This window comes from Watersipora subatra, chromosome 11, assembly GCF_963576615.1.
Source record: "Watersipora subatra chromosome 11, tzWatSuba1.1, whole genome shotgun sequence".
In the NCBI taxonomy this organism is placed as follows: Eukaryota; Metazoa; Bryozoa; class Gymnolaemata; order Cheilostomatida; family Watersiporidae; genus Watersipora; species Watersipora subatra.
Window position 1 is genome coordinate 34362530 of NC_088718.1, and position 15022 is coordinate 34377551.

The 15022-nt window shown below is 35.9% G+C and overlaps 1 protein-coding gene across 2 annotated transcripts in view; it reads right to left on the reverse strand.

Annotated features, from left to right (window-relative positions):
- Positions 1 to 1454: 1454 nt before the first annotated feature.
- The window catches only part of LOC137408588 (dynamin-like GTPase OPA1, mitochondrial), a 56079-nt gene continuing 42511 nt past the window's right edge, over positions 1455 to 15022 (reverse strand). For both annotated transcript variants that reach the window (XM_068095171.1, XM_068095170.1), the window contains 6 exons: positions 11903 to 12056; positions 10571 to 10791; positions 9305 to 9427; positions 8231 to 8324; positions 3487 to 3597; positions 1455 to 2039 (listed from right to left, as the gene is read on the reverse strand). In XM_068095171.1, the coding sequence (XP_067951272.1) occupies positions 1972 to 2039; positions 3487 to 3597; positions 8231 to 8324; positions 9305 to 9427; positions 10571 to 10791; positions 11903 to 12056 (771 nt within the window). In that variant the 3' untranslated portion in view covers positions 1455 to 1971. The remainder of the gene's footprint in view (positions 2040 to 3486; positions 3598 to 8230; positions 8325 to 9304; positions 9428 to 10570; positions 10792 to 11902; positions 12057 to 15022) is intronic.

The following is a 15022-nucleotide window of genomic DNA, read 5'->3' on the forward strand; positions in this document are numbered from 1 at the left end:
AAAGAAGATAAGGAATTATACACCAGAGTTTATGGGGTCGCACTATAATACATACCCTCAACAACCAAACCTTATTTTATGTAGCATTTGATTCTCGCTTTCAGCTACAACCACACTTCAATGATTTTATGTGAGAGCAACATTAGTCATAAAATAGGATGTCTTAATTTAGGTATAAATATTGATTCGATTGGGTGAGGTGTGTTGCAAAACTCGTAAGTTGTTGTTCATCGACTATATTCTAACTGATTAAACTCTCTAATGGGGTACAGCAGCCATTATTTTCTGTTGAATGCTTGCGACAACCTGTGCTGGCTGATTGGATGCCTTGAGCAACCCTATTGGTCAGAGTATGTCAGTAGAACTGGTCACACACTTATAACAAGCAGAATGGGTAGCAGAACAAGGTCCTAACATGAGGTGTTTTTATAAATAAAGCCTCTTCCCGTTCAACAAACAAACAAACTGAACAACTGAGAAATCTGAAGGAAGTCTCCATTGACTGATTCCTCGAGTACCAAGCCTCCCTGAATGTAACTATAAAAAACATTGTAATTCTTTGCGTGCATTTTCCAAACAACACTATCTCGTTAATACTAAGAAACCAAAAGAATATATTCCATATCGAATAGATACAAAACAAATGTATCACTAATGGTAAAATTCCAATTTTTTTGTGTCCAGTATATAGCAAAAAGTGAAGCCAGCTAATGGTTTTACTCTGATGAATGTTTAGTCTATCACTCATGTCTGGCTTCTTGTTGCTCAGAAACGATTCTATATAGAACACCTTTGCAGCGTTCATGTTTGCTGATGCAATGTCATTTAAACATGAACTTCGACGACATCTTATTAGATTTTATCAGAAAGTATCGGTATTTTCCTATAATTTGCAGTTGTTTTTGATGTCTGAGGTGATCTGACTGCCAGGATGTTTCAAGATTAAAATCGACAAAACTCGGTCGAGGGTAAAACGCTCCGAAAACCATGCTGAAATGACGCCATTAGCTGCTACCGATGTGATAGTTGATATCGGCTATTGCTTGTTGCGGTTGCTGCGTTATGTGTATCTATTTTGTCGGTCTCTATGCCAAAGTGTAACTATAGACATCATAATCCCACTTTCGCTTGAATCTGAGCTTGTTAACCGCGATCAGGTTTTGCCGATTTCAATCTTGAAACATCCTCCCAGTCAGATCATCTCAAACACCAAAAAAACTGCAAATGATGAAGAAATACCGATATTTTTTGATAACACCTAGTACAATTACATGTCTGTGTTTGTTCAGCTTTAAGCTAGGCATTCTAATGAATGATTTGTGAAAGAATGTTGCCTATTTGAAATTCCCTAGAGTAACTAATCTTTTAGTAGTTTTCAGCCAGCAAAGCTCAGTTTGGTTCGAAGTCGCTCGACAAATAAAAATTTTACCCAATGGAACAATGAACTCGAGAAGTTTACATGTTACGATTATTTATCATCCTTTCATGACATCTCATATAAACTTTGAAGTGATGAACTTCTTTCAACAAAATCAAGTGCACAAGTGACAGGAAGTTACAATCAACAAATTAATATTGAAAAAAACCATTGATGATTTCAATAGTACAGTTGAGTTGGAAAGGTCACAAAGGTCACACAGTCTGTAGTGACTTCTTCTCAATTCCAGACAAAGCTTCCAAAAACAAAATAATATATGACCTAACAAAAACTTTTCAAATATGAACACATTAAAAGTGGAGTGCTTTAATTAAAAACATTCATTCAGTCACATGACCAGGACAGCAGTGATGAACATAGTGAATATATAAACACCTTATTTCACTACGTAAATACAACATGGAGCTTTGCGAGGAGTTGTCTAACCTTTTGATGCCACTCTAAAAAGTCACTAGAAGCAGAGTACAGCCGTCATAAATAAAAAACACAATCCATGTAGCACCAACTTCCTCCAGCGCAGACATCGCCTGGTTTCATGATTTGTCACGATTTAAACATTGTATAAACTCCTCGAGCTTGTCCTGTATGTGTCGGACACGTTCTGTAAACAGAAGGCAACAAATGAATGCAACAGACATAAGATACTTGAGATCGAAGCTATCAGCTACCAAAAAACGCTTTAGTTCCAGCACTGCTCACTCGGAAAATCCCCTGATGATTTTCAGAGTGAGCGGTGCTGGAACTAAAACCCTCTAGTCATATAATAAGTTCATTCCATGGCCTTCCACGCATAAAGATATTTATGAAATAAATGTTTCCAAATACCATAAACACAAAACAGTTTCTTTTTAAATTGAATTATACAAAAAAATTACAAAAATTCCCTTGTCTTTTTACATAACAATAATATCACAAATCACCTATTTGCAATATCGAACCGTCTAGCTATTTTCGGACATCTTGTAGCTCTACATCTTGTAGCTTTAACTATAGTGCAGCATTTAATGTAACATTTTTGTGAAAATCAGCGAGCTCAGGCTATGGCCTGTTTTTGTAAATTGCATTTCACTTTATTTTTTAAACTAATAAGAGCAGTAAACTAAATAATCTGAATAGGCATATTGTAAAGCTGTAGTTATGTTCTATGGCGTGCTCGACTTTATCATATTGAAAAGGTATTGTTCATATAAGCGTCCATGAGCAAGGCCTCTTAAAACATAGTTGCTAATGCGAGAACGCATAGGAAAATGTGCTCCATTGTATTTGTTAATATATGTATATTGTATGGGTACGTATATCGGTCATACGCCATTGTATTTGTTAATGTATGTGGTGATGAATGTCGCACGACTTGGCTGAGGATAATTGAGAGAATCGTAGATAGTACTAATTTTATTATTAACTAGTAGTAAGCCTGGCATGGTCTAGGATTTCTTTTATTGTAAATCAGATAGACAGCAGATGGGTGTTTAAGTGGCTGGTTCTCAGGGACTAGATGGAGTTTTGATGGGTAATGGAAATGAAACGATGAATGCAACAAACTGAAAATACTAGAGATCGCAGTTATCAGCTAACAAAATTACAAGGCCATGTAATTTGGAGCGAGACAACACTAAGTTTTCGTTACGAGGTAACCCGACACCGTAGTATAACATCCTTCGACTCGTCGGTCTCAGACAGACAACAAACAATTTTACAATGAAGTTAGCTGGAGTACAATTAAGGCTGGATGAAAAAAACAAAAAGATCCTACCAGCAGCTAACAACAGTTTCAGAGGTTAGCACTCTCAGGCTACTAGAGGGTAAGCACTCTGGTTATTTCTCTAAGTCACTCTCAGGCTACTAGAGGGTAAGCACCCTGGTTATCTCTCTAAGTCACTCTCAGACCACTAGAGGGTAAGCACCCTGGTTATCTCTCTAAGTCACTCTCAGGCTAATAGAGGGTAAGCGCCCTGGTTATCTATACAAGTCACTCTCATAATGGGACTATATGTGAAAAGAAACTTGTAAGTGATAATGCCGATGATTAAACATTCAGATATACTCACTTAAATCTTCAGCTAGTTTCACCCTGCGCCCAGAGAGCAATTGTTCAAGTTTGGATTTGTCTTCTCCATAGTCATCAAGTACCTCTTTCATAAGCCTCTCTAAGCGACGTGCTGATACCGAGTAGAGAGAAAGATAGTTGTAAAAAGTATTATAGTTTTGAGCTTAAAATGAATATAACTAATGAGGAGATAGTTTATAAGGATTAATATTTTACTAGGTATTGCCCAGTGCAACTCTTACTAGTAGATCACAAATCTAAACACCGATGGTAAGAATAGTACACCAAATGCCGAAATGGCAGTAAAACTAATCAGATGAGAAATGCCAAATAAAAGGTGTCACCAAAATATCCATCTTGAAGCCGGATGTAAAGTTATGCACTTATATATATATATAGATCTCAGTACTTGTCTTTCATCTTTCAGTAAAACCTTGTGCCAGTTATAGCAATTGAAATCTCCCAATGAAAAATTCCCACAACACTGGATTAGATCTCGGGACCTCCAGATCTAGAGGCGGCAACTTAACCATTAAGCTACATGGAATGCAACAGATTCATTGAGAAAATAGTCATTACATGATTAAAATACATGTAAGCCTGCTTAAAGCACTTTCTTGGGGTTCATACATAGAACAGTTGACTCATACGCATAACGATTTTTATGCTAACCTAAAACGCAGGTATCGTTTTAGTAAAGATCTCGCTTTCCAGGTAAGTTACTCGTATTTCTTAAGTAATTATTCTATTACCAGTGCAATGCCGGGCATTTGGCTAGTATATGTATAAATAGGAAGAATTTTGACCAAATAGAAATGCTCTGCAAGAGATGGTTTACCGACAAATCAAACAATAAAGGTATTTATAAGTGACCAATTAAAAGCAGCATCAACAACATTAACTAATTTCTCATCAAGTTTTTTATTTACATACTATCAAGGGAGAAATTTTATGTTTGTTTGTGTAATAACATAAAATAATATTTTTACCTATTTATTTTTTAATAGCACTATCAATAAAAAAGGATTGTTTTTGTGTTCCTTTTGAGTAAAACATTATAATGGTTCTATGGCTGAGTGTGTAATGTTTTGCCTCTGGACCTTGAGTTCAATTTCTCCCAAAACAAATTTTGACCGTAGACCTAGTGGCACTTCTGCCCAACAAAAATCAGACTGTTGCTATAAAGCAAATTTGAACCAACAAAGCAATCAATGTAGATGGGCACTGCCATAATTTTACTTGAAATTGTGTTTTGACAGTATCACACTGTTGCCAACAATGAGCCCAAGTATCAAGGTTCACAACAAGGAGTATTGAGATTGGGAGACCTTCAACTGTCTGTAGGTAATTATGTTATAATCAACAATAACATGCTAGTAGTATGTTTTCAAGTGTCTGTGAACTCTATTTATTTCAAAAGGTCAAAAATAACAACTATTCTGTCAATACTTATTAGCTCAAGAAAAAATAACAATTTGTTTGTATACTCAGCCCTATTTGTTATGGCCTTTTTAGGTTCAATGAGTGCGGGTCTACTAGGCATATAGTGACAGCTTTTATTGTTGGCAGCGGGCTGAATAAACTCTCTTCTTTCAAGGCTTTATGACTCCCTGACTTGCCACCTTTTTGGGTGAATTGTGTTTGCTGTGTATTTTCTTCTAGATGAGTCGATTTTTTGCAAGCGGTTTGCTGCAGGCTCCTTCGGCTATCATTGGATTCTATTAGACTCCCTCTGCCTTGGCTCCACTCTCTCTGCCCCCTTCTTTGCTGTCTGGCTCGCTGCCAGTTTCTAGCTCTCTAGATCGCTGCCAGCTTCTCCTGCCTGGCTTGCTGCCAGCTTCTCTCTTTTATATTCATTCGCGATCATTGTCAAGTATTATTGGTCGCCTGAGTTCATTCCTGCGATTCTTACAACATTCTTGTGATGTCTATTTTTTAGAGTTGTAAATGTTAACCTACACTCCTCTCTGACATCTGATATTTGACATTTAATGGAATTCCATGACAATATATGTATTAAACTGCATTAAACTAAGTCAATAAATTGTATAAGATTGTATAAGATTGGTCATAACATGAGAACCGTCAGTAACTGGTTCGTAGAATGAATTTTTTGCCATAAACCTCATCCCGAGACAGTTCAGAGCAAAAGAGATATTCATATTGTATGCCATACATTCTATAGCCATTATATCAATCCTTTTTCTTTCTCAAAACACCATCAAAATTCATGAATAATTATATTATGATTTTACAAAGTCCTATTGTCGGTAATAAATGATGCTATAAGCTATATCTATAATGTTTAAAGTGTTGTAAATACTTGATTTGTTTATGATTGGTTGTTGGTTCAATGTATATATGTCCCTGCTTGTGCTTGTTACTCTGTAAAGTTGTTTGCTCTGTAGAATATCCTTTGGTAATTGTCGTCTAATATATCGTTTGCTTTCATATGTAGTGATGATAATCAATGATAATCATAATTGATTATCATATAGTTATACATCTACCATGCCAGTTAAAGTCCAGACATTCCCATCTCATCAGCTGCAATGGTTAGATGGCTCCTATGCTTGACATTTTCATCGGTATAGTAATTGTGCTGGATTGTGTTTGCTACTCTGTTTGCAGCAGCGTGGGATTGCCATTTCTCTCAGCTTTTCAGTTTTCTTTGTTTCCAACGCTAACATGGCAATGCTTCCAAATCTGACACATTCTTAGCCTAGCCGCTCTCTTCATTTCTATCTCACCGTTACATTCCTTGTAACGACAACCCTAACATGATTGCAGCACTTGCTACACTGTACTTTTAACGTTTCCAACTCTGACAATACCAATGACAAAGTGTACCACGCTTGAGGTGTTGGGAGAGTTACCAAAGTTTAAGGAAAAGAACAACCGTAGTACCTTTTGCTGATGAAAGGTTTACAAGCGGCGTAATAGGTAGGCAGTATTTGGACTAAGAAAAAAAAAACCGAACAGGAAGGTTTGCGTTCATGAATTAAGTATATGCGTACAGAAGTATTACAGCTGATTTCCATAATCATAGAGTTATGATGCACAAGTCTAAGCGCTTATTCATCAGCAAACCTTTAAAAAAGACAACTCCTGCAAAGTTATATGTTTTAAGCTGAGAGTGATGCATTCAGAATCATAGGTCAATATATTGGTATGCATTATGCAATAAGGTTTACGGCGATGACAACGAACCATCCATTATTTATATTGTTCGGGACTACTTCGATCTGGCAACAACTTGATGTTAGAAAAAATATACTCACTAGGTTATTCACTTCATTCACCAATTACTCAGAGCTATCAGCTAGCTACAGCTGTACCTATGATTCTGCTGTACCTATAGCTATCAGCTAGCTACCTATGATTAAGTACAATAATAGATTTGCTGCTATAATAATGTGACCACAATCAATCAATGAGACTTGGAAAAGATGTGAAGACACTCTATGTGATGCTGACATATTTACTTTGGTTCTTTGAAACACATGTAATGGTGAACTACTAGCTGACAGATTAAATGTGAGAGCGGGAGGGGGGGGGCGATCAAAATATTTTGACATTTCAAAGGTGCGCTTTTTAAAACTGGTAAACAGACTTTTTACTATGCATACTGTTCTCTTCCGAAATGTTGAGAGCATGTTTGAATACAGTAGACACACAAACAACGTAAATAATCCATTCAGAAAATGTTTATGTTATAGGAAGTTAACGTTATACTAAGTGTAAAGTACATGTAAATAGCCTCATCCAGTCCAAAATCTTCCCTAACTCACCCCTGTGACCCTTCAAAAAGGATACAAACTAAACTTAACTTTTCAAATTAACAACTTTGCAGTAACTGTGTTACAGGTTTGTATCGATAACTCTTTATCACCTTCATTTGGTTCAGGGTCCATAATTACGGTAATTTCATGTTAAATTAAGGAGAGTGCACACCTTCAATGTCAATTTAAATCTAATTTTCACTTTTTTCTACAAAACAAGGTCTATGCTGTTAACGAAAGAAAAACTTTTGTGTTCATCCAAAATAAAGTAAGACAAAAATGTCTTTACTATAATAAGAATAGTGTCTGTCCATACGTTTGTTTGGAGACAAGGCTAGAGGTTAGGATAAATGATTGGTTTCAACGAGACTGCTACCCGTGACATTTTTTGCATTTTTTACTACATTTTTAGCTTGGTAGATCAACACTTTATCACCTGCACCAATTAACCGCCTTTTGGTATTTTTGAATATAAATGTATGAGCAGGCATTCTTTGTGACTGTCAGGATACCAGTATAAATAATAACGATGCCCCTGTACATCATTTGCTTTTTGAAGTGCGTCAAGAGAAAAAACGATATTTTTAAGGCAACCAAGGGTTATTCAAATCAAATTTGAGAACTTGTACCAAGTTGACGCTCTACGTTATATGGAATTTCTTAAGTAATTTGAACCAAACACTTAACATAATTTTTTACATTAGAGTGAATTTACGTTATAGGAGGTTTGCAACATAGGGACGGCTATGGTATACAACACCACCAAATGCCTCACTCGAAGATATTGTAACACGTAGCAACTGAGTAATATCCAATGCAAAAAAGCATACAAATCACTAAAGAATGTTTGCTTGACAGAAAAACGTCTGAAAGAATGAATAAGCAATGAACAACAACTTGATGTAATGTTTTATCATGACTAAACTATCAAGCGATATCGCAAGATGTAAAGGCAACAGCTACCTTCATGATTGGTGACCTGCTGCCGCAAAGCATTGCTAGTCGTCTGTAACATCTGTTGCACTCTCCAGAACAAAAGAACATCCTTACAATCGAGCTGTAAATACAGCAGTTTCATCTATAAGCTAGAAAGTTTGTTCTAAAGTTTACAAATACAGTGAAACTCGGCTAACTCAACCTTCACGGGACCGAGGGATAGTGTTCGAGTTATCAGAGCATTCAAGTTATGAGAACGCTGTCACAAGTGCATGTATTATTGTATCTATCAGTACATATACAAACTATATATAAATCAAAAGCGGTGATTGCTCGTTGCAAGTTAAGGGGCCTCTATGTAGTGTTTTAACAATTTTTATCAGAATGTATAAATATTTTCCTATTACTTGAGATTTGTTTGTTTTAGGTGATGTGACTGCCAGGACGTTTTCAGATTAAAATAGGCAAAACTTTATCGCAGTTGAAACGCTCAGTAAAAAAAGACATATTTTTCTTTTGAGCATTTTAACAAAAACCAATTTTGCCGATTTTTCTTTAAGTTTATTTGAAGGTTACCTCGCTTCTCCTTGTTTCGAAAGGCTATCCCCAAGCGGATGCTTGGTAAAATTTGATTTTTTGCAAACCTTTAGAAAAGTCGTTAACGAAAATATTTTGCCGATAGTGGTAATAATGACGCCTAAGAACTACTAAAAGTTGATGTTTATGGCTATGGCTTGGAATAACGTGATATTCTAAAGCGATAACAACCGTTTCGGTAGCCGTTGGGCAAAAAACTGTTCGAGTTAACGAAGTTAAGGTCGAGTTATCTAAAGCAATTAATCATTGCGTGGGAACGGACCAAACAAATCCGTTCGAGTTAACTGAGGGCGAGTTATCCGAGTTCCACTGTACTTGGTACAACCCTTATGCACCATAGTATGTTGTATAAAATGAATTTTTTATAATATACATGTACATGTATATGTAATTATACCATGGGAATCGGTTGTCTCTACAGATGAGCAGATAACTCCAAGCTTTTTCTGGATTCTAGCCGAAAATTCATAACCAAAAAACAATCTGACTCCAAATTCTACCTACCCCACACTGCTCCGGAGTGAGGCCTTTCTGATAAAATCCAAAAGCTTTTCTACAAGTTTTGGCAGTGTTCAGTGACTGCTGCAGAAACTCCTTCCTGTAAACCTGATGCCATGTCTCTCTTATCTAAACAAAGACAGATATGAATGTCACAAAGAACTTAATTCTTTACTGATTGCTTAAAAAACATCCTTTCATGTTTGAACAATTATAGAAGTATACAAAATACCAAGCCTAAGAGCGGAACTGTCAACAAAATTTATCGTATACCCTCGCATACAAGCCGATATCACGTAAAAGTCAACTCTAGAAAAACAGCCCTAAAACAGTGAATTTATAAAAACTTGCCTGTAAGCCGACCCTACAAATTTAAATTGCAGAAGAAAATTGATAGAAATGATAACCATTATCATTGTTTTACTTTTATAAATACAAATAAATTTTTGTAAGATGTACTAGCGGTAGAGCTTTATGATATGGCGTGGATAGCGGTTTTAAAGGCGGACGCTTTAAAAATCACCACCATTTAAAGTAATATCACCAATCGTATAAATGATATAATCGAGTAATGCCGATTTATTTCACATCTGATGATATTCAGAGTGAGCGATACTGGAACTAAAAGAACCGGCCTTCTAGTCCTATAATAAGCTCATTACATGTCCTTCTACGTATACAGGCCCTCATGAAATAAATGTTTATAGTTATTACAAAACAATTTTTTAAAAGTTAAAATGAACAAAAAATATTTTAAAAAATTTATAAGTTTTCTTACATAATAATAATATCGCGAAATATCGTGAATCATCTATTTGTAATATCAAATCATCTAGTGATTTTTGAAAATCGTGACGCTCTAACTAGAAGTGCTATTAACGCAAAGAAACTGCATGTAAGGTTGTACGTGATATTAATGTGACGAGTGACTGTAAGCCCATAAGCAATTAAATATATGACCAACCAATCACATATGGTTATTGCTGTCACGACGTATCAGTCAAGCGCTGCTTCTCACATGTGCGTATACGCTCTTATTGTGAGAACAAATTGTACAGAAAAATGATGAAATGAACTGGTTTAATTGCAACTATTTTCACCGAGCCTTCACACGCAGCCTTTTTTCAAGCACAAGCCTTCTGTATGTAAGTATGCCTTCTATAAGTAGCAGGCTACCAGCTGCTTTTTTCTTCCGTCTTAAAATCGGCTCATATGCGAAAATTGTAGGTTATAAAATGAAGTAAAACCTCTTGAGAATTATGAGGTACTTACCAGCTCATCAGAAACATCTACTTTTTGCGTTTGTAGATTCTTTTTTATCGTAGTGAGTTCATCAGGTGACAACTGAGCTTTCCTTGTATTTTCATGGCCGAGAAGCCTTTCAAGCTCATGAGATACAGCGGAAGTGACTGTCTGTTCCGAGGTTCGTGAACGCCATGAAGTCCATTGCTCCGCCCATCCTGGCCCTGTCATGTCTCTTAGTTTCTGTTCAGCTGTATAGACAGAAAGGGATGAAGCTTATTGAGGAGAGGGATGAGGCTTATTGAAGAGAGGGATGAGGCTTATTGTAGAGAGGAATGAGGCTTATTGAATCTCTCGCTCCAGTATCAAACCAAGACCGAAGGAAAATACTATTACATTTTCCTCAATAAAATTGAGTACTATGAAATTAATATTATTAAAAGTCTGTTAACAGTTTTTACACTTGTACACATCCTATCCAACCTTCTTTACACTTGTACACATACTATCCAACCTTCTTTACACTTGTACACATACTATCCAACCTTCTTTACACTTGTACACATACTATCCAACCTTCTTTACACTTGTACACATACTATCCAACCTCCAAAGGATATAAACACTGGATACATATCAACCAACCAAAAAATTTGACAATCACTACAGCATGTCATTTTCAAAAATTCAACATTTCAATTTAAACATCAAATTAAAAAATTTGAATTGAACGTAACTATAAAACTTTTGTAAATACTTATTTTCAAAGGCTCATGAAATCCTGAGGTACAACAATAAAAAGTAATGTCATGCTTCTGTCACGTAGTGACAATGCTTGGTAGTGTTCTCATGTTCCCTAGTAGAGAAACACACTGCCAGGACTAGTTTTTTATAAGCTATCTTGGGTGGTTCTAACACTTATCAAGGGCTTCTTTTGAAACTGTCAGATTAACCGGAAAGGATGCATTTTGCAGGAAAGGATGCATTTTGCAACACGCCCAGTCTGACAGAGCCAGATAGCCATTTCACTTGCCCAATGTGCGAAGGACAGAGGTGGATCTTTAATGTGCTCATGTTCTCAGTGTAGTACACGGGGCCTCCAAGTTATGATCTAGATCCGAAAAACCCAGCAATTTAGGATTGAAAGCTTGCTGAGATCTTTTTGTCAGATCGGCATTAAACAGGGCTCGAACCACCAACCCCATGGTTGATAGTCAAAGACAATACCAGTAGGCCACCCTGACACCACCAAGGCACAACTATACATCTATGAATATCTCCTTTTGAAAGTATCATCACATAGAGAGCGCGTACGAAACCAAGTGAAGAACAGCAAGCTCTATCTATATAAAGTATACTAACAATGACTCAGCATTTCCTGCAGGTTCTTCTCCATGAACATGACTGCCTCTTCCCATTGATCCTTGCTTTTAATAGACTTATCCTCGAGACACGACTGTTGTAGAACCCTGAGGCTACCCTCAGCCTTGTCATCCCACTGGTGCCTCCGAAAAACCTAAAACAGTATGAATTTTACAACTCCCTTGACACATCACGGTATTGATAGTATTGATCACAGTATTGATATTATTGATCACAGTGTTGATATTATTGATCACAGTATTGATGGTATTGATCACAGTATTGATAGTATTGATATTATTGATCACAGCATTAATAGTATTGATCACAGTATTGATAGTATTGATCACAGTATTGATAATATTGATATTATTGATCACAGTATTGATATTATTGATCACAGTATTGATAGTATTGATCACAGTATTGATAGTATTGATCACAGCATTGATAGTATTGATCACAGTATTGATAGAATTGATATTATTGATCACAGCATTGATAGACCTATCGCATAAATTATGATGCTAAAACATTTTTTATTTGCAAATTCCGACAAGTTAACTCAGTTTGTATGAGGCAATCAAGCCTAGTTACAAAATGTATAAGTTACAAAGAAATGGGGATATGTAGGGAAAACAACGGTAACGGTGCGTCTTAGGTCGGTACAACGCGCAAACAACGCAGGCGGAACGGATATACAAGGCACTTGCAACACACAAACATTGCGGATACAACGCGCATACACTGTCATCACAACGCACATACAACGAACGGTCAATAGAAAATAAATAGAATACTTTGTGTAATGTTTTAGACCTGTTTTATTACCAGACTATAAATATAAATAGAATATTCAATAATTACATAATATTATTACTACTATTATTATTAATATTACACATTAATATTATTAATAATATTAATGTGTTAACAGTGTCACGTTGTGGCGCCTGCTTTGTTAATTACTTGTGTCGGCGTTGTATCCACAATGTTTGTGTGTTGCAATTGCCTTGTATGTCTGTTACGCATGCGTTGTGTGCGCGTTTTACCGACCTAAGATGCACCGTTACCAAAACAACTAGGCTTAGTGAATCTAATTAACTGATAAATCTGTTTATTGATTGGTCACAAACCTTTATCGTCTTTAGGCCACTGCATGTAATTGGTTAAAATACTTGTTGCTCACATGTAGCTATGCTTGTGCACAGAAGGCGTCTTGTAATAAAATCATTTACATGTATTATACAGTGAAACTCGGATAACTCGAACTTCAAGGGACCGAGCAAAAGTGTTCGAATTATCAGAGCGTTCAAGTTATCAGAGCACTGTCACAACTCCATGTATTTACTTATTTATTAGTAGATACATGTACATATACAAACTATAATATAAATCAAAAGCACAAATGGCTTGTTTCAAATTAAATGCTTCTAATGTAAAGTTTAAAACGTTTTTATCAAAAAGTATAGAGATTTTTCTATCACTTGAGATTGGTTCGTTGTTTGAGGTGATGTTATTGCCAGGACGTTTTTTAGATTGACATTGGCAAAACTTGATCATTGTTGAAATGCTCAAAAGAAAAGACATCTTTTTCTTTTGAGCGTTTTACCCACGATCAATTTTGCCGATTTTTCTTGAAGTTTATGCAAAGATTACCTTACTTTACCTGGGATTCGTTTAGAGCCACACTCCGAGGCAGTTCAATTAAAAGTTTTACGAGGTTTTACGGTACATAGTATATCACTCACGCTTTTTGAATGGATACTTATTGAATGTACACACGTATTCTGTGTTTAGGTCAAACGATGAGTAGTTTATTTAGCTAAGACAACGTATACCTTTAATTACAACAATTTTTAAGACGTTTTAAACATTCAACATTCTGATGTTGATTCAACACGGAATCAACGTCGGAAAACTATTCATCACAGGCTAGCCGGGTCACGCACTCAAGGATTTTCGCCACTCAAATACAAAACAAAAACAACATGCTGTTCTTGTTTTGTATGTGAGTGGCGAAAATCCTAGTGCGCGTGACCCGGCTAGCCCGTGCTTTTCATCGTAAAGCAGTATAAATCAAATTTCACCAAACCTTTAGAAAAGTCTTTGACAAAATTATTTTGCCGATGGTGGTAATAACGACGCTTATGAATTACGAAAAGTTGAGGTTTACCTCAATGGCTTGGAATAAAGTGATTTTCTAAAGCGATAACAACTGTTTCGGTAGCCGTTTGGCAAAAAAACAGTTCGAATTAACAGTGTTGAGTTCGAGTTATATAGAGCCATTTATCATTGCGTGGGAACAGACCAAGCAAATCCATTCGAGTTAACCATGTGTTCGCTATATCCGAGGGCGAGCTATCCATGTTTCACTGTATATAGATAGATGAGACTCACTTCGTAGCTTGGTATGCCATGATTTTAACGACAGCAAAAGTTTCTTGGTTTAATAGGTAGGATCTTTAAAAAGAACTTTCACAAAATTTTAGAAGATTTGATCAGGAATTGAATATTGATACTTTTTTTTATCATTTTCAAGTTTTTTTGATGTTTGAGATGATCTGACTGCCAGGATGCTTCAAGATTAAAATCAACTAAGCTTGAGGAACAGTGCTAGAAGAATAGATACGTGCAAAATGACGTACAGTGCACTTCGGGATATGATTTTAATCCATTCCAGGGTTGGCATCGTATGGTGAAAAAATCGTATAAGGGGTATCGAAACCATAGTAATTATATAATGCAAACATGCCCGGTATATATCGTCAAAATTTTATATAAGTACTGTACATATTAAACATTAGTAACAAAATAGTATGTTAACCTTAGTAACTATAGTTACCTACAGTAACTTTAGTGTACTTATTGGTTATGATCTGAAGTACAATGTAACGTTACAATGTGCAGTACGTACTGTAAAAAGTTCTTACCTTTAACACAGACGTACATATAACATAAACTTTGATTTAACTTTAAATAAGTTTAGCTTACTAAACACGCACTTCAAGCAAAGTTTAAGTATGTATTTTAACTATTTTACCAAATTTCAACTTTTTACCGCTAAAGTTTTATCACTTATTATTTTCTAGCTTCATTTTCAATGTTATGATTTTAACT